The 18290-nt window shown below is 50.6% G+C and overlaps 1 protein-coding gene across 2 annotated transcripts in view; it reads left to right on the forward strand.

Moving 5' to 3' along the window:
• CACNA1B (calcium voltage-gated channel subunit alpha1 B) overlaps window positions 1-18290 on the forward strand; it is a 210061-nt gene that overhangs the window by 59321 nt on the left and 132450 nt on the right. For both annotated transcript variants that reach the window (XM_055541721.1, XM_055541722.1), the window contains exons 7-10: window positions 7458-7561; window positions 9785-9900; window positions 10241-10297; window positions 11345-11434. In XM_055541721.1, the coding sequence (XP_055397696.1) occupies window positions 7458-7561; window positions 9785-9900; window positions 10241-10297; window positions 11345-11434 (367 nt within the window). The remainder of the gene's footprint in view (window positions 1-7457; window positions 7562-9784; window positions 9901-10240; window positions 10298-11344; window positions 11435-18290) is intronic.

Genomic DNA, 18290 nt, shown 5'->3' on the forward strand with positions numbered 1-18290 from the left:
GGCATCTACATATTTAGAATCGCTATGTCTTCTTGAAGAATTGATCATTTTATCATTATAATATGTCCCCCAATTTTCAAAAGTTCTCTTAATGCCACTTCAGTTTTATGAAAGACCTATATTAGTACTTGTTCCCACTAACCAAAAGAAACCCGTGGAGCATTTATGCTTTTATGAGACAAGGTGAAAAGAGACAATAGCACTCGGCATTTGTTCTGCAGCAAGCTGTCCTGGTGGCAGCGTGCCCCCTAAGCAGCAAGCGTGGCACTGCCAAGCCCACCCCTGGGCACTGCGCTAGCATCTCAGCATCACACAGGCCATGGCCTCGTCGTGTCTGGGAGCATCTGCGCTTTGTCTCCGTTTATTCTCTGTGTCTGTTACCACACGTATCCTGTGGCGGTTGGCTGTTTCTTCGCTGTACCCCGCTGTGGCTTAGGAAAGCTTCATAGGAATGCACTGCCTTCAGACTGCGGGGAAACCTGTATATGTTCCTGTGTCTCTGGAGAAATTTTTTTGTTCTAATGTCTCCTTTATCTAATATTAATATAGCCACTACAGTTTTCATTTGATACATGTTTATATGATGTTTCTTTTTCCATATTTCACTTTCAACCTGCCTATCTATCATGTGAAAGTCTCTCAGTCATGTCCGACTCTGCAACCCCATGGACTGTAGCCTGCCAGGCTCCTCTGTCCATGGGATTCTCCAGGCCAGAACACTGGAGTGGGTAGCTGTTCCCTTTTCCAGGGGATCTTCCCAGCCCAGGGATCGAACCCAGGTTTATTCTCCCACATTGTAGGTGGATTCTTTACCATCTGAGCCACCAGGGAAGCCCAAGAACCCTGGAGTGGATAGCCTATCTCTTCTCCAGAGGATCTTCCTCACCCAGGAATCGAACCGGGGTCTCCTGTATTGCAGGTGGATTCTTTACCAGCTGACCTACCTGCCTAAATTTTATATTTGAAATGAATTTCTTGTAGACAAAACATAGTTGGGTCATGTTTTTAAATTCAGTGGCTAATCCTTGTGTTTTAATTCATATATCCAAACCATTAACATATAATGTAATTATTGATATGTTAAAGCTCGCATCTGCCATTTTATTGATTTATTTTTTGTTTGCTGTTTGTTTTGGCTTTTTGTTTGTTTTCTTTTTCCTGCCTTCTTGGAAAAAAAATTCCACTTTCATTTATCTAGCTGTTCTTAAGTGGATCTCTGCCCTTTTAGTAGTTGCTCTATATCTTACTCTATGATAGACAGAGTGCCTGATGAACTATGGACGGAGGTTGGTGACGTTGTACAGGAGACAGGGAACAAGACCATCCCCATGGAAAAGAAATGCAAAAAAGCAAAATGGCTGTCTGGGGAGGCCTTACAAATAGCTGTGAAAAGAAGAGAAGCGAAAAGCAAAGGAGAAAAGGAAAGATACACCCATCTGAATGCAGAGTTCCAAAGAATAGCAAGGAGAGATAAGAAAGCCTTCCTCAGTGATCAGTGCAAAGAAATACAGGAAAACAACAGAATGGGAAAGACTAGAGATCTCTTCAAGAAAATTTGAGATACCAAGGGAACATTTCATGCAAAGATGGGCTCAATAAAGGACAGAAATGGTATGGACCTAACAGAAGCAGAAGATATTAAGAAGAGGTGGCAAGAATAAACAGAAGAACTATACAAAAAAGGTCTTGATGACCAAGATAATCACAATGGTGTGATCACTCACCTAGAGCCAGTCATCCTGGAATATGAAGTCAAGTGGGCCTTAGAAAGCATCACTACGAACAAAGCTAGTGGAGGTGATGGAATTCCAGTTGAGCTATTTCAAATCCTGGAAGATGATGCTGTGAAAGTGCTGCACTCAATATGCCAGCAAATTTGGAAAACTCAGCAGTGGCCACAGGACTGGAAAAGGTCAGTTTTCATTCCAATCCCAAAGAAAGGCAATGCCAAAGAATGCTCAAACTACCACACAACTGCACTCATCTCACACGCAAGTCAAGTAATGCTCAAAATTCTCCAAGCCAGGCTTCAGCAATACGTGAACCGTGAACTTCCTGATGTTCAGGCTGGATTTAGAAAAGGCAGAGGAACCAGAGATCAAATTGCCAACATCCGCTGGATCATGGAAAAAGCAAGAGAGTTCCAGAAAAACATCTATTTCTGCTTTATATGACTATGCCAAAGCCTTTGACTGTGTGGATCACAATAAACTGTGGAAAATTCTGGAAGAGATGGGAATACCAGACCACCTGACCTGCATCTTGAGAAACGTATATGCAGGTCAGGAAGCAACAGTTAGAACTGGACATGGAACAACAAACTGGTTCCAAATAGGAAAAGGAGTACGTCAAGGCTGTATACTGTCACCCTGCTTATTTAACTTATATGCAGAGTACATCATGAGAAACACTGGGCTGGAAGAAGCACAAGCTGGAATCAAGATTGCGGGGAGAAATATCAATAATCTCAGATATGCAGATGACACCACCCTTATGGCAGAAAGTGAAGAGGAACTAAAAAGCCTCTTGATGAAAGTGAAAGTGGAGAGTGAAAAAGTTGGCTTAAAACTCAACATTCAGAAAACTAAGATCATGGCATCCGGTCTCATCACTTCATGGGAAATAGATGGGGAAACAGTGGAAACAGTGTCAGACTTTATTTTTTGGGCTCCAAAATCACTGCAGATGGTGACTGCAGCCATGACATTAAAAGATGCTTACTCCTTGGAAGGAAAGTTATGACCAACCTAGATAGCATATTCAAAAGCAGAGACATTACTTTGCCAACAAAGGTCCATCTAGTCAAGGCTATGGTTTTTCCTGTGGTCATGTATGGATGTGAGAGTTCGACTGTGAAGAAAGCTGAGTGCCGAAGAATTGATGCTTTTGAGCTTTGGTGTTGGAGAAGACTCTTGAGAGTCCCTTGGACTGCAAGGAGATCCAACCAGTCCATCCTAAAGGAGATCAGTCTTGGGTGTTCTTTGGAAGGACTGATGCTAAAGCTGAAACTCCAATACTTTGGCCACCTCATGCAAAGAGTTGACTCATTGGAAAAGACTCTGATGCTGGGAGGGATTGAGGGCAGGAGGAGAAGGGGACGACAGGATGAGATGGCTGGATGGCATCACCGACTCGATGGACATGAGTTTGGGTGAACTCTGGGAGTTGGTGATGGACAGGGAGGCCTGGCGTGCTGCAGTTCATGGGGTTGCAAAGAGTCGGACATGACTGAGCGAGTGAACTGAACTGAACTGATATCTTATTCTAATCTACTGGTGTCATAATAGTATCAGTTCAAGTGACATATATACCCCTTATCTTCTTTATATTTCTTTATCCTCCCCTATTTATAATACAATTATCTCAAACATTTCCTCTGCATATATTTATAACCACATCATAGTGTGTTACAATTTTTGCTTCCACTGTCAAAACATAATTTAGGAAACTCAAAAAGACGAATAAAATCCATCTAACCTTATTTTTGGGCTTCCCTTGTAGCTCAGTTGGTAAAGAATCCGCCTACAATGCAGGAGACCCAGGTTCCATTCCTGGGTTGGGAAGATCCCCTGGAGAAGGAAATGGCAATCCATTCCAGTATTCTTGCCTGGAGAATCTCATGGACTGTAGCCTGCCTGCCAGGCTCCTTTGTCCATGGAGTCGCAAGAGTTGGACATGAGTTAGTGACTAAACCACCACCATCACCACCACCACCCTTATTTTTACTCTTTTCATTGTTTTTTCTTCCTTCTTAATGGTCAAGAATTCCTTTTCAAATCATTCCTTTCTGCTTAGAGATTTTCATTAGTCATTCTCTTAGGGTAGAGAGGCTGGGGTAAAATTCTCCCAGTTACTAAGAGAATGTCTTGATGTTGCCTTCATTCCTGAAGGATATATCTGATGGGTGTAGGTGTTTGTTGACGGTTTCTTTCTCTGAGCACCTGGAAAGGAGTGTGCACTTCATTCTGGCCTCAATAGTTAATGATGAGAAATCTGTTTCACTCCATAAGTAAGGTGCCATTTTTCTCTTGCCACTTTCAAGATTTTAAATCCGTGCTTAGTTTTTCTTGGCTTGACAATGAAATATCTTGTGGATTTCTTTGGGTTTATTCTGTTTGGTATTCACTCAGCTTCTTGAATCTATAGGTTTATGTCTCTTGCCAAATGTGGGGATTTTTCAGACACTATTTCTGTGAGCGCTGCTCAGCTTCTCTTCTTTCTCCCATGCTCTGCTGCCGTGACGTAGGAACATCAGACGTTCTGCCATCGTCACACAGGTTCTTGAGGCTCTGCTCTGATCTCTTGTTTGATTTTTTAAAGTCTATTTCTCTTTTTATATTGAGTAATTTCTCTTCTTCTCTTTTACCATCTATTGATTCTTTCCTTTGTTGTCTTTTTGTGCCTTTCCATTGAGATTTTCATTTTGATTATTGTATTTTTCAGTTCTAAATTTTCCATTTGATTCTTCATTGTATCTTTTATTTATTTGATGATACTATTTCTTTGTTGAGACTTTCTACTTTTTTCATGTGTTTCAAATGTGTATACAATTACCCTTTGACATATTTTTACAATGGCTGCTTTAAAATCTTTGTCAGATACATCGGTCATCTGCCATCTTAGTGTTGGTGATCTCTGGGGGTTCTCCAGAGAGATAAAGCAAACAAGACGTGTGTGTGTGTGTGTGTGTGTGTGTGAGACAGAGAGAAAGAAGGATCGCTATTGTTAGGGACTGGCCATGTGACTACGGAGGCTCTCAGGTCCCAATGAGCAGTGAGTGCAGCTTGGCCGGCTCGCGACCCAGGGGAGCCCGGCGCAAGTACAGCCTGACAGCGGTGGAGGCCAGCAGCGCCGACGGTGCAGATGGAGCCTGCGCTCTCTTCCGGGGAGTCTTCTCTTACTTCAAAGAGGGTCCGTTCTTTGTTCTATTACGTCCTTGAATTGATTGGACGAGGCCCACCACATGATGGAGAACTATCTGCTTTATTAATTAAAATGTTAATTTCATCCAGAAACACACCTGGAGAACCATCCAGAGTGCTTGGCTAGACATCTGGGCACCCCATGGCCCCGTCAAGTTGACACATAAAATTAACCATCACAGCATCTAATTCTTTTGTTTGCTTTTTATTCTTTATTTATTTCACAGCATCTATTCTTTTTTTTTTTTTTAATTCAATTTGTTATCTTCCGGGTTCTTGTTTTGGCAAATGAGTGTCACTTGAAACCTGAACATTTTTGGCATTATATTCTAAGACCCTGGATCTTATTTAAACCCTCTGTTTTATCTGTCTTCCTCTGACTTCTGCCAAGAGAAGCAGGGGTTGCTGCCTTGCTTCTGCAAGGTGGGCGTAGAAGGCTGGTTTCCCCACCTGGCCTCCACGGGCACATTGTGGGGGTGTTTTTCATTCCGCCGGTGGAATGGTAGTTCTGCCTCCCACTGTGCCTCTGGGTGCTTCCCTGGTTGGGAGGGTTAGGTGTGCCTCATTTCTGCTCTCCACATGGTCCGTGCACATTACGTGGGTGGGGCATGTGTGGCCTCATTCCTGGGTGACGGTGAAAGTCTGACTTTCCCCTAGGGCCCCTCTGGCAGCAGCACCTCAGTAGGGAGCGGGTAATATGTCTCATTACTGCCGCCTGGGGGTGGAAGTCCAGGCTCTTTGTGTGGCCCCCCACTGATACCACAGAGGTAGGGTGGGGTGGGGGCCGTGGGAGGGATGCCCACCTCCCTGCTTGTCTTTCTCTGACATGTCCGTGGTTTGGGGGCGTTGGGAGGTTGGTTACTGCGTTGCAGTCTGGGGAGGGTGTTGTCTGGCTCCTCCTTGGTCTTTGCTGACCAGGGTGGAGGTGGCATCATGGTTTTTCTGCCTGTGTGGCTGGAGTAGTGCAGTCATCGTCTGTCTTACTAGGTGGCCCCCGTCCTGGCCCTTTGGTTAGAGAGAGAGAACGAGCGGGCGATCACACACTGGCTTTTGTTGCTGTATTTTTTGTCTGTGTCTCTTGGCATTTCCAGCTTGTAGGGTCTGGGATGTACGAGGGGAAAAAAAACAGAAACACTGGGAACTCATCGTGTGTCCAGAGGTCCCAGCTGATCTGCTTTCTTTTCTCCACTTTTTAGAGTCTTCTGTGAAATGTATATTTGCTCTAGATATAACGTTCAGGTTATTAACTGTACTCAGTGGGAGAATCAGGGAAGAGAAGGTCTGCTTCATCTTCCCAGAAGTGCAAGTCCTTGTTTGCTTCTTGAGATGAGAAGAGGGTACTTTGGCTACCGGTGGAAATGGTCCATTAGTGGCACATCGTGGAGCCAAACCCCTGACCGAGCGGGTGGGAGGAGCCGAGGCGGCAGCTCACATCTCCTTTTCCCAGAAGGAAGCTGGCTCTGAGGGTGCCCTTGAGGGAAGCTGGCGGCTTTGGCGGTCATTGTAGCCCATAGGTTGGAGTTCTGTTTGGATCTGGCAGAGGTTGGTCAGCGAATAGGGGCAGCAAGCAAAGTCAGATGTCTGAGTGTCTCTTCTGGTCAAAGCCCAGGGTTCTCGGCGGCCAGCCTGGAATCAGTGTCCAGGAATCAGAAGCCACAGGCAGCAGGCAGGCAGGAAGGCTCAGGACTTGCAGGGGTAGAGTCTGCAGTTCTGTCCAGGCTGGCGGACACTGGAGGACAGCAGTCTCAGCAGCAGCACCTGGACGTCAGCCCAGCCTCGGAGCAGGGCCAGGACGTCCACTGCCTCTGTCCTGCTCAGGCCTGGCCCTTGGCTCGTGAGCTGCCTCTGAGCGGAGGAGCAGAGGGGCCTGGTGGTTGCCTGCCCACAATGCCCACCCTTCTTGGTTCACTTCTAGCAGCAGATTTGTGTGGAGAAAGAGGTCTTCCCCAGTCAGGGGCCTACAGGGGCCCCTGAAAACAACAACAGTGGAAAAGAATTGGATGGAGAGGGCCTTATCCCTTTGTGGGCTGTGCTCTAAAAGCCAGAAGGCTTGAGGGGAGCCCCTCTGCATCGGGTCATTTAGGCCCGGCCCGAGAGCGGGGCTCTGTCGGGCGCGGCTCCTCCCTGGGGGCAGCAGCAGCGAGCTGCTGCTTGTTGATGGGGTGTGGCCCAGGCTGGTGCGCCGTGCTGTGGGAGTGGCAGGAGGCAGATCGGACTTGGACCTTGGGGTCCCTGGGCTTTACGAAGGAGGATTGTCTCTGAAGCTGCCTGGTGTGTCCAGCAGCCTGGGAAGTGGAGGGGAGGTGTCCAGGTGGGGCACCCGGTGGGTGAAGCCCTTGGCTTCTCGGTGCTGCTGGGAAGGTCAGGAGTGTGAAGCTCTTTGGTCCTTTGGGGGCCCCAGTCCTAGAGGGGGCAAGGGCAGGCAGGTGTAGTCTGGATTTCCTGTCTGGCCCCACCCGTGCCTGACTCTGCTGGTGTGTGAGAAGCCGGGGTGCTGTCCTGCCCACCGTCCTGCTCGTCTGCTCTTGCTTCCAGACCAACGACGCGGCTGGCAACACCTGGAACTGGCTCTACTTCCTGCCCCTGATTATCATCGGCTCGTTCTTCATGCTCAACCTGGTGCTGGGCGTGCTCTCAGGGTAAGGGGCCTTGCCGCTGCGTGCGCCTCTGTGTTTGCAGGCCAGGGCCGGGTGATGGGACTAGACGTGGCCTGTGTGGTATGGGGGAGGTGGGGCCCGGCCTGGCCCTGGGTTGGCTGTTCCTAGAGCCCTGAGCTCTAGCCAGCCTGCCCTTGGGCTGCCATCTGACCTCTCCCCTGGCCTCCTTGCCTCTAGATCTTGGCCTTCACCCCGGCCTCTGAGTTGGGAGGGGCTGCTGCTGCCTCTTACCTGGATTCGTGGTGGGGTTTCTGCAGGAGCAGCCCCGGGTGTCAGAGAGCCCTCGGCTGCCACACTGGAGAAGGAAGGGAGCAGCCCTGGGTCTGTGCCCCAGCCCCGACCCCTGGCTTACCCTCTTCTCTGGGCACCTGTCCCTGCTGACCTCAAGGAGAGGACAAGCGAGGGCTCAGGGCAAGGGTCCCTCCTGGAGAAAGGGGCTCTGACCCTCCTGGGGAGAGAGGTACAGCAACCTGTGGCCCGCCGCGCCCCCCTGGCCTGAGGCCGGAGAAGTGCCATTGGCTTCAGGAAACCGCCAGGGCTGGTGTCTGGGGCTTCCATGCTTCTCCGGGGCTGAGGAGGCTGTGTGGACAGAGTTAGAGGGCGTCTGGCTTGGCCTGCCACCCTGCCCCACCTGGGCATCAGATCCCTGTAAAGCTGGGGGGGAATGTTGCCATTCCCCCGTCCTGAGGTAGGCTGGGGAGAGCCGGGGGACCCAGCGGGCAGCTGTCCTCTTGTCTGAGAAGGTGCCGCCACCGAGAGGGCAGCGTCTGGGCTGGCGCTCTGCTCGGCTCTGATCTGTGCTCCTACTTCGCTCCCTCCTGTGAGGGTCTGATTGTCACTAGCGTGCCTTTCTCAGCCTCTCCACCTGGAGCAGCACCGGGGGTGGTGGGAGCTCCCCATCAGGTGGAGGCTGCAGTCTAAGCTGGGATGGGGAAGCCATGGGAGGCCTGGGCTCAGAGGAGGATCTGGGGAAGGGGCAGCTCCATTGAGACGCAGGGGGACCAGCTTGGCAAGGAGGGTCGTGCAGGCAGAGAACTACTGGAGTGGAGGAGCAGAGAGTGTGGGGCCTGCGATGCAGGAAGCTCAGGGCTGGAGCCACTGTGAGCCACTCCGCTCACAGCCCTTCCTCCCAGAGGGGCAGAAGCCTGTGGAGGGGAGGCTCACAGCCGCCCCCAAGCAGTGGGTGCCGGGCGGCTGGGTCAGCCACTGCTGATGACTCTCAGGCCACCCGGGCAGTGTGGTCTCACCCCATCCTGCCCTGAGGCCTCTGCACTCGGGTGTGGCCAAGGGGGCTGGCCCAGTGGGGAGACCGTGAGGGGCCCTGCATCTCTTTAGTCCGGACTTGGGCGGGGTGAGATGTCCAGGAAGGAGCCATCCCCTCTCATGGCCAAGGCTGAGGTGGCTCAGGCCCTGATAGATGGTGGTCTCAGGCTCGGGGTCCATCCTGGTCGGAGCCGAGCTCTCTCCCTTGCCAGGGCTGTGAGAGGAGTCCGGCCTGCTGGGCCTGCCCCTCTGTCGAGCCCAGAAGCTACTGCTCCTGAGGGAGAACAGGCATGCTCTTTTGCCCCGGGAGCATGCCTGCCTGCACTTTGGGCGCCTGAGCTAAGGTGTGTGTGCGTGTGGTATGTGTGTGGTGTGTGTGTGCAGGGCTTCCTTCTGGCCTTTTGAGCCTAGAAGCTCAGCTGAGGTGGGGCAGGTGCTGAGGGCCCCGGGCAGCAGAGGGACCTCATGACGCTAGACTGTCTCCCTGTCTCTGGCTGCCCTAATCTGATCTGGTTCCTCCCTGCCCCTCCTTCTAGCATGGCTGAGGGTCTGAACCAGCCGAAAAAGAAAGGTGACAGTCCTCTGGAGGGTTCTTGTCCATGAGCTCCCTGCACATCTCTGTCCAGAGGACAGGGCCCCGCACTCAGAGGGTGTGCGCCCAAACCTGCTCTAGGCCAGGGGTGGTGGAGCCTCTCTCGGGGCACTGGGGAGCTGTTCCTATGTACTGCAGGGGCCTGAGTGGGGAGCGTTTGCCTGGGCCTTGTAAGTGCTCAGGTGGGCAGAGGCCAGGGTGGTGGGAGCCGCTGGGAGGGGTGGCCTGTGGCCCACTGCCCCTGTCCCGGCCTCTTCCTGGTTCCTGGTGCCTCTGGCTGTACAGGTGGGGCCTGTAGGTGAGATTATACCCACCTGATCTGCCTCCTGCCCTGGCTTTGCCCATCACAGAGAGTTTGCCAAGGAGCGTGAGCGGGTGGAGAACCGCCGGGCCTTTCTGAAGCTCCGCCGGCAGCAGCAGATCGAGCGGGAGCTCAATGGGTACCTGGAGTGGATCTTCAAGGCCGGTGAGGACAGGGCTGTGTGGCGCTCCTGGCCTGGGCTCTGTTGGTTCCCTGCCCCCACTCCAGGGCCCTCCAGGAGCGAGCTCTGCTGGGGTGGGGGCTGATTGCAGGAGGGCCACGTGAGGGGGGAGCAAGCCAGGCCCTCTTCACGGCACTCTGTCTGTGGGACACACCAAGGGCTCTGACTAAGTGGGATGAGCTCAGCCGTGGCCACAGTGGCTTCTGAAAGTGGGAAGGCCAAGCAGGCAGGGCCTCGCCTCCATTCTGCTGTGTTTCTGGGGGATGAGCCCTAGCTGGGGTGGGCACGGAAGGGCTCCGGCCTGAGGCTGTGTCTTGCTTGCAGAGGAGGTCATGCTGGCTGAGGAGGACAAGAACGCGGAGGAGAAGTCCCCTCTGGATGGTAGGTGGCTGCTGCCGGCACTCCTTGCCCGGCCTCAGGGCTTTGGGGCCACGGGGTCGCGGCACGCGTGTGCGCCTGCATGGGCTGCATGATGCCTCTGCTCTGCCGGGTGCCTGCGTGTCGGAGGCGGGCTCTGTGTGGGTCAGCAGCACGTGGCGGGCAGCCGGATGCTCCTGAGGGGCTTGACCAGAGTGGGTGTAGCCTGCAGTGGGCTCAGCCCGGGGTCTCAGGAGCCTGTGCTCACAGCACAGCCTGAGAGCCATGTTTTCCAGCATGGTGGCAGACTTGTGACTGGGAGAGTTCGCAGATGCCCCTGTTACAGTGAAACAGAAGTGAAAATCCAGTCCTTCAATCTTCCTCAGCTCGTTTCAAATCATCCTAGAAAGTTCTGTGGGACCGCACTGCTTCTAGAAGGCTGCGGTTATAAACCAAGCTGTGTCTGACCCCAGGGCTCAGGATGGTGCTGACCCCAGCTTGCCCTGGAAGACCCCTAGTGCAACGTGGGGCCCCAGAGCAGGGACAGGGGCGAGCACAGCCTCAGTGGCAGGAAGGAAGGCTGCCATCTTCATGCCCGCTGCTCAGAACAGGACCAGACAGGGTGCCATGCCTGCCATGGTCTCGCGGGGCCCACATCTGGGGCCTGAGCAGGTCTCCCTGGCTCCTCCGCGGCCTTGAGCTCATCTCTCTTGTCTCACCTGGCCTTGGAGTGCGGGCTGCTGGGGCAGCTGGCTACGGCCCTGGCCTTTCCCTACTTGGAAGTTTCCTGGTCTCCATGGTAGCCAGGCCTTCCCCATGGACTTCATCATGGAGAAAAGGACAAGCAGGACCTCAAAATCCCTTGTCCCTTTTGCTCTGAGGACCGAGAGGGGCCATGGGGGCCAGGCATCGTCCTTCCTGCCGCCAGCCTTGTCTTCAGGACAGGGGACCTGGAGAGGCTGCTGGTTCCTGGAGATTAGGGAGTGGGCAACTGAGAGACAGCCCAGCCCTGCGGCAGATCGGCCAGCCGGGCTGCACTCATGCCGTCTGCCCACCCTTTGTTTAAAGCAGTGTTGAAGAGAGCAGCCACCAAGAAGAGCCGAAACGACCTCATCCACGCGGAGGAGGGAGAGGACCGCTTTGCAGACCTGTGTGCTGTGGGTGAGTCTGTGGGAGTGTGCTGTGCGGAGCGCGCCTGCTCCCTCCTTGCCGCGCTGGCTCTCCTCCTTCCCTTCCTCCCCCACGCCCCCCACCCCCGCGTCAGTCAGCCAGCCCCAGGTCCGTGTGTCTGCCAGACAGCGGGAGGGACAGCGCCCGGGGCAGAGATGTCTTCCTGGGGCCAGGCCCTGAGGTGGGCTGCGCGCACGGCTCCTGGAGTTCTTCTTGGCCTCATGCTCCTTCAGTTCAGCAGGCTGCTGGCTCCCGGCTCTTCTTGGCTCTGCTGGCCTGCGTGGGCTGGAGGCCTCGGGCGCGTCCTGAGGCCGCAGACTGCGCGTGTCGCTGCTGTAGGGACTGAAGTTTCTTTATCTCTCGCAAGCTCTGTGTATCTTCCATATTCCTTGGGTCTGCTGCCTCTGAGGCCTTGGCTTCATCTCCTGCTTCTCAAAGAGTGAAAGGGAAACCTGGTTCTTTCATCTCTTTAGTTCCTGTCCTCTTAGCCTGGTACCAGAATCCTAGCACCTGAAGTGCCTGGGCCTTTCCCACTGAATGCCCTGAGGTTGTGCGTTCTGTGGCAAAGGAAGACTTGGCCCTGGGCCTCCACCTTTGGCAGCATGGGGAGGGGGTGTACTTGGCAATGACCGCTTTGCATTACAGGCACCAAGTCAGGTCCAGGCTGCACCTCCTTGCTCTCCAGCTGTCGCGAGTGGACTTGAGTTGAAGGACCTGCTTCCTGTTACACTGTTACATTTGGAAGACTGAACTCTCTAAGTTGTTTGTGTATTTGTTTATCTATTTATACTTCCCATTCTCTGTCCTCATTAAGCCCATGTCAATAGTTTGGGGTTTATCCTTCCCATTTTTAGATGCTCATCTCAGATAACACTCATACCACCCTCCCGCCACCGCCCCCCCCTCCCAAAATCACTGCAGATGGTGACTGCAGCCATGAAATTAAAAGACGCTTACTCCTTGGAAGGAAAGTTATGACCAACCTAGACAGCATATTCAAAAGCAGAGACATTACTTTGCCAACAAAGGTCCGTCTAGTCAAGGCTTTGGTTTTTCCAGTGGTAATGTATGAATGTGAGAGTTGGACTATAAAGAAAGCTGAATGCAGAAGAATTGATTCTTTTGAACTGTGGTTGTGGAGAAGACTGTTGAGAGTCCCTTGGACTGCAAGGAGATCCAACCAGCCCATCCTAAAGGAAATCAATACTGAATACTCATTGGAAGGACTGATGCTGAAGCTGAAGCTCCAATAGTTTGGCCACCTGATGCGAAGAACCGACTCATTGGAAAAGACCCTGATGCTGGGAAAGACTGAAGGCAGGAGGAGAAGGGGATGACAGAGGATGAGATGGTTGGATGGCATCACTGACTCAATGGACATGGGTTTGGGTGGACTCTGGGAGTTGGTGATGGACAGGGAGGCCTGGCATACTGCGGTTCATGGGGTCACAAAGAGTCGGACACGACTGAGTGACTGAACTGAACTGAACTGAAACCACACCCCCCCCCCACATACACATACACACATGGACACATACATGCTGTAGACTTTTGGGGTCTTTTCATATTACAGATATCCAGTTCCAGTTCAGTCGCTCAGTCGTGTCCGACTCTTTGTGACCCCATGAATCGCAGCACGCCAGGCCTCCCTGTCCATCACCAACTCCGGGAGTTCACTCAGACTCACGTCCATCAAGTCAGTGATGCCATCCAGCCATCTCATCCATTGTCGTCCCCTTCTCCTCCTGCCCCCAATCCCTCCCAGCCTCAGGGTCTTTTCCAAGGAGTCAACTCTCCTCATGAGGTGGCCAAAGTACTGGAGTTTCAGCTTTAGCATCATTCCTTCCAATGAACACCCAGGGCTGATCTCCTTCAGAATGGACTGGTTGGATCTCCTTGCAGTCCAAGGGACTCTCAAGAGTCTTCTCCAACACCACAGTTCAAAAGCATCAATTCTTCGGTGTTCAGCTTTCTTCACAGTCCAGCTCTCACATCCATACATGACCATTGGAAAAACCACAGCCGTGACTAGACGGACCTTCGTTGGCTGTATAGTTTCATACAAAATTTTCTCATCAGTGCCTCTTGGAACACCACCCCCCTCCCCGATCAGCTGGTCTAATTAGGATTTGCTTCTGTGTGGTGTTCGTAGTGTCCATGGTGTGGTGCTCACTGCCCTGTAATCAGCTGCTTAGACATCTGTGCTTGCTTGGCAGAGCTTTTGCCCCCGTGGGCTGGGTCCCCGGAGCAGGCTGCTGCAGGGAGGATGCGCTGGCACCTTCCAGGGCGGCTGCTGTCCAGAGGGTCTGTGACCACACGTTCACCTTGGTGCAGGAGCACCTATGTTCTTGTCCTGCCTGGAGGTTGCAGCTACTCTCGACTTTTCCCAGTTTGAGGGGAATTTGATGATTATAAGGTGGTATTTTGTGGCAATTGTAATTCTCATTTCACTCACTCCTAGTGATTTTGAACCTCTTTTTAAGTGTTTGTTTCACATCTGAATTTGGGTGTTGGTGACTTTTCATGTACTCTGTACGCTTTTCTGTTGGGTTGTTTGTGTTTGTTAATAGGAGACCAATATATATTGTGGATTTGAATTTTAATTTTTTTCAAATTTATCATGTGTTAATATTTAAATGGTCCCTCTATTCTTATTTTACCTAAAGTTTTTTTTAAAAAAAGTTTTTATTGTGATTTTGTAAAATGAATTAGGGAGGTAAAAAAAATCTTTTCCTGTAGCTTGGAATAGTTTAAATAACACCTAAATTATCTGTTCTTTAAAGGTAAAATAAAAATGTGAACCCATCTAGCTAAGAAATGAAAAGAATGTGTTAGTCACTCAGACGTGTCCGACTCTTTGTGACCCCATGGACTGTAGCCCGCCAGGTTCCTCTGTCCATGGAATTCTCCAGGCAAGAATACTAGAGTGGGTAACCATTCCGTTTTCAAGGGGATCTTCCCAACCCAGGGATCGAACCTCGGTCTTCCACATTGCAGGCAGATTCTTTACCGTCTGAGCCACCAGGGAAAATAGTATGGACCAGTGTTATATTTTGTGAGGAAATATTCCATTTTGTTGCCTTTCAAGCTTGTTTCTATAGAACTGCATGTAGAGCTCTCTTGTATTCTTCTCGCTCCTACATTCAGTTCTTTGCTGGTCCATTCACTCAACAGATACTAAGTGCCCAGATGTGTTGGGAAGTGCCCGAGGCATTGAGCAAGATGCAGAAGCCTTCATCTTTGGAGTTTCCATTCCAGTGCTAGGTGTGAAAAGGAAAAAAGCAGAGAAAGAGGGGGTTCAAAGGGTCTGAGGGTTAGGGGTTTAAATAGAGGGGCTACAACAGGTCCTCAAAAGGTCACCTTTGAGTAAAAAGCTGAAGAAATGAGCAGGTGAACTTACCAGGGCACAGAGCATCCCCGAGACAGGTGAGAGGACCCTGAGGCAGGAACGTCCAGGAGGCCTGTGTGGCTGGAGCAGAGTGGAGGGCTGGGGCAGCAGGAGAGGAAACAAGAACGCCAGGGGGGCTGAAGCCCAGCGTGGACTCTGCCAGCCATGGCGGTTTGCAGAGGAGGGTGGCATCTGGCTTCAGGGAGGCACTGAAGACTGCCTGCCATGCAGAGAGGGCAGGGCAGGACCAGGTCAAGGGCTGCTGTGAGGACCGCAGTGCTGGGGGCAGGGGTACTAAGTAGTTGGATTCTAGATCTATTTTGAGGACAAGCCCATAGGATTTCTGATGAGTCAGACGTGGAGATGAGACAGAGAGAGACATCAAGGACAGCTCTGCAGGGAGTGTCCACAGAGGAGCCCTGCCCAAGAGGATAGGACTGGAAACCCATGCATTTTGGGGGACAATGACTAGAATTTGGTTCTGAGTTTGTGCTGAGTTTGAGATGCACGTTGGAGATGTAGTGGGGGTGTCAGCTGGGTACTCTCTGTGTTAGGGGCTGGCATTCAGGCTGCAGAAGGCATTTAAAGCTCTGAGACCGACTAGATTGTGTCGAGTTTGGTTTTGCTTTTTTCTGGTTGTCAGTATATTTATCTTTGATTTCTAATTTCTTAATTAGGATCATGTAAGCTTAGTATGTATTAATGATGGTTTAAAATAAACAGATTGTAGATTTCCTTATATTTTTTGTTTTCATTTTTATTATTGTTATTTTTAGTCATTATTAGGTTTATCTTTCTACTTTATTTTGATTTATTTTATTATTATTTTTCTAATTTCTTAAAATGTATAACTTGTTCTTTTTTCTTTCTTCTTTAACAGTGAAAGCAGTTAAGGCTGCATGTTTCCCTCTGCACAGAGCTTTGTTATGATGTCCCCTCTGTACTGGTTTCCAGATAACAATTTTTTTACTCCTCTTGAGGCAAAGGTTATCTGGGAATGTGCTTCTGAGTTATAAGCAGCAATATTTTGACCATCTTTTTATTATGTCTAATTTTATCAGATAATGATTGGGAAATGTGGCCAGTAAATCTCTATATTTAGAAGTTTTCAAATTCCAACTTCATGACCGACTTTAGAAAGTTTCATCGACAGAAGCATGCTCTGTGTATGCTCTGCTTTTGTGAGTTATCAGGTTATATGTGTGTCTCAAAGTCAAGTTTGTTGATTGTGTTTTCCAGTTCTTTAGGTCTTTATGTTTTATCTACTAGATCTGTTCAGTTCTGAAAGAGGTGTTTGGAACATTCCCACTTCATTTTTTATTAATAAGTTTCTTTTGTATTTTTTTCTTAAAACTGTGTGTGTGTGTGTGTGTGTGTGATCGGAACACATCATGAGATCGGTCCTCCTACATTTAAAGTGTGCGGTGGATTACTGTTGACCGCAGGTGCTGCGCTGGGCAGCAGGTCTGCAGAGCTTGTCCATCCCGCTTCACTGGAACTCTGTTCCTGTTCACAACTCCCCAGCCCCACCCGGCAGCCCCTGGTCACCACTGTCCTGTCTCTGGTTTAATGAATTTCACTATTTTAGCTCCCTCATCTGCGTGCAGTCGTTCATGAAGTATTTGTCTTTCTGAATGTAGCTCATTTCACTTGGCATGACATCCTCAAGGCCCATCCATGTGGGCACATATTGCCAGATTTCCTTCCTTATTAGGGCTGAAGAGTATTCTGTGGTGTGTGTAGACCACATTTTCTCTGTCCACTCAGCTGCCGGTGGGCAGTTAGGTTGTTTCCATGTCTTATCTGTTGTGAATTGTGCTGCAGTTTACACGGGAGAGCTCGGATCTCTTCAAGATCCTGATTTCAGTTATTTTGGAGACCTTTCTTTCTATAGATGCAGATACATGCTGTGCTCACTCAGTCGTGTCTGACTCTTTGTGACCCTGTGGGCTGTAGCCTGCAAGGCTCCTCTGTCTATGGGATTTTCCAGGCAAGAACACTGGAGTGGGTTGTCTGCCCTCCTCCAGGGGATCTTCCCAACCTAGGGATTGAATCTGCATCTCTTATGTCCCCTGCGTTGGCAGGTGGATTCTTTACCACTACTGCCACCTGGGAAGCCCAAGATAGAGAGACAGAGCTAGAGATAGTCTCCCCAGCAGCCGGCTTGCTGGGTCATCAGGTGGTTTTAGTTTTCACTTTTGAGGAGCCACAGTGCTGTTCTCCATTTACGTTCCCATCAACAGAGCACAAAGGTCTAATTTCTCCATGTTCTCAGCAACACTGTCTTTTGTCTGTTTGGAAGTAGCCATCCTGACAAGTGTGCGGTGATAAGTCTTGTGGTTTCGATGGGCATTTTCTAGATGCTTCCTTGTGTATGTCTCATGGCTTTTGTTTATATATTTGGCTGCTATATATTTTTATGGCTGTTACATCTTCTTTGTGAGCATGTGTTTGATCATCACACAATACCTTCTTTATCCATTTACCTCCTCCACTGGACAATTCCTTGTCTGCCAGCAAATGTCTTACTTTTCATTACTACCATTGTTTTTGGGTTTTAGTTCGCATTGCTTGGTATCTTTGTGTTTCCTTTCATTTTCAACTCTTTATGACATTAAGTATTTTAAATGTTCTTCTTACAAACAACATTTAGCTGGGTTTTGCTTTTTTTTAACCCAGCCTTATGGTCTCTGTTCCCAGTGGGGGAGTCCAGCCTGTCTCTGGGTAGTGTAAGGGTCAGCATCCGTGACTTCTTCCTCCTCCTCTTTGATATTTGGTGTTGATGTGTGATACTGTGGTCTCTCTCTTTCCTGCTTTGCTCTTTGACCAGGTTGCTGTTCATCATGCTCTCCCCTCTGCTAATTTCCGCTTCTTCCTGCTTCTGTTCCACAAATGACGACCTTCCATCCCTGCTCCCAGAATTAGAAACATTCGCTTTCCTATTTTCATGTTTTTCTACCCTCTTTACCACCAGGATGTGGTATTTCCATAATGAATTGCTGTATTTCCCGTTTCTCTGCCCCACCCTCAGCCCAGTAAGTACTTGCAGCGTTTCCCTCCTTGTTCCCCACTCCCGGTGGGAGATGTCTTGGGGATTTACTTCCTGTGTCTCCAGGCCCTGCCCGGCCTTTGCGCTGCGCAGCCGCGTGGGCGCTGCCTCCTCTGCAGGCTCTGTGTCCCACGGGGCTTTGCTCCATCTTGGCTCTGCTGCCTCGGTGCTCTGCTAGGCGGCGTGTGGGTGAGTGACCGGCTTCTGCACACGCTCAGGCTTCCTGTGTTGTTCTCACGACAAGAGAGCTTTTGCTGCTGTGCTTGTTCTCTCTTGTTCTGCAGGGGTCACTGCCTGTTCCTAGTGTCCTGGTTGCAGATATGGCCCCGCCTGGAATGCCCTCTGCCTGGGGTCTGAAGCCCAGGGGGCCTCTCGGCCTGCAGCTCAGGTCTTCCTACTCGAGGAATGTT

This window comes from Bubalus kerabau, chromosome 11 (genome assembly GCF_029407905.1).
Source record: "Bubalus kerabau isolate K-KA32 ecotype Philippines breed swamp buffalo chromosome 11, PCC_UOA_SB_1v2, whole genome shotgun sequence".
NCBI lineage: Eukaryota > Metazoa > Chordata > Mammalia > Artiodactyla > Bovidae > Bubalus > Bubalus kerabau.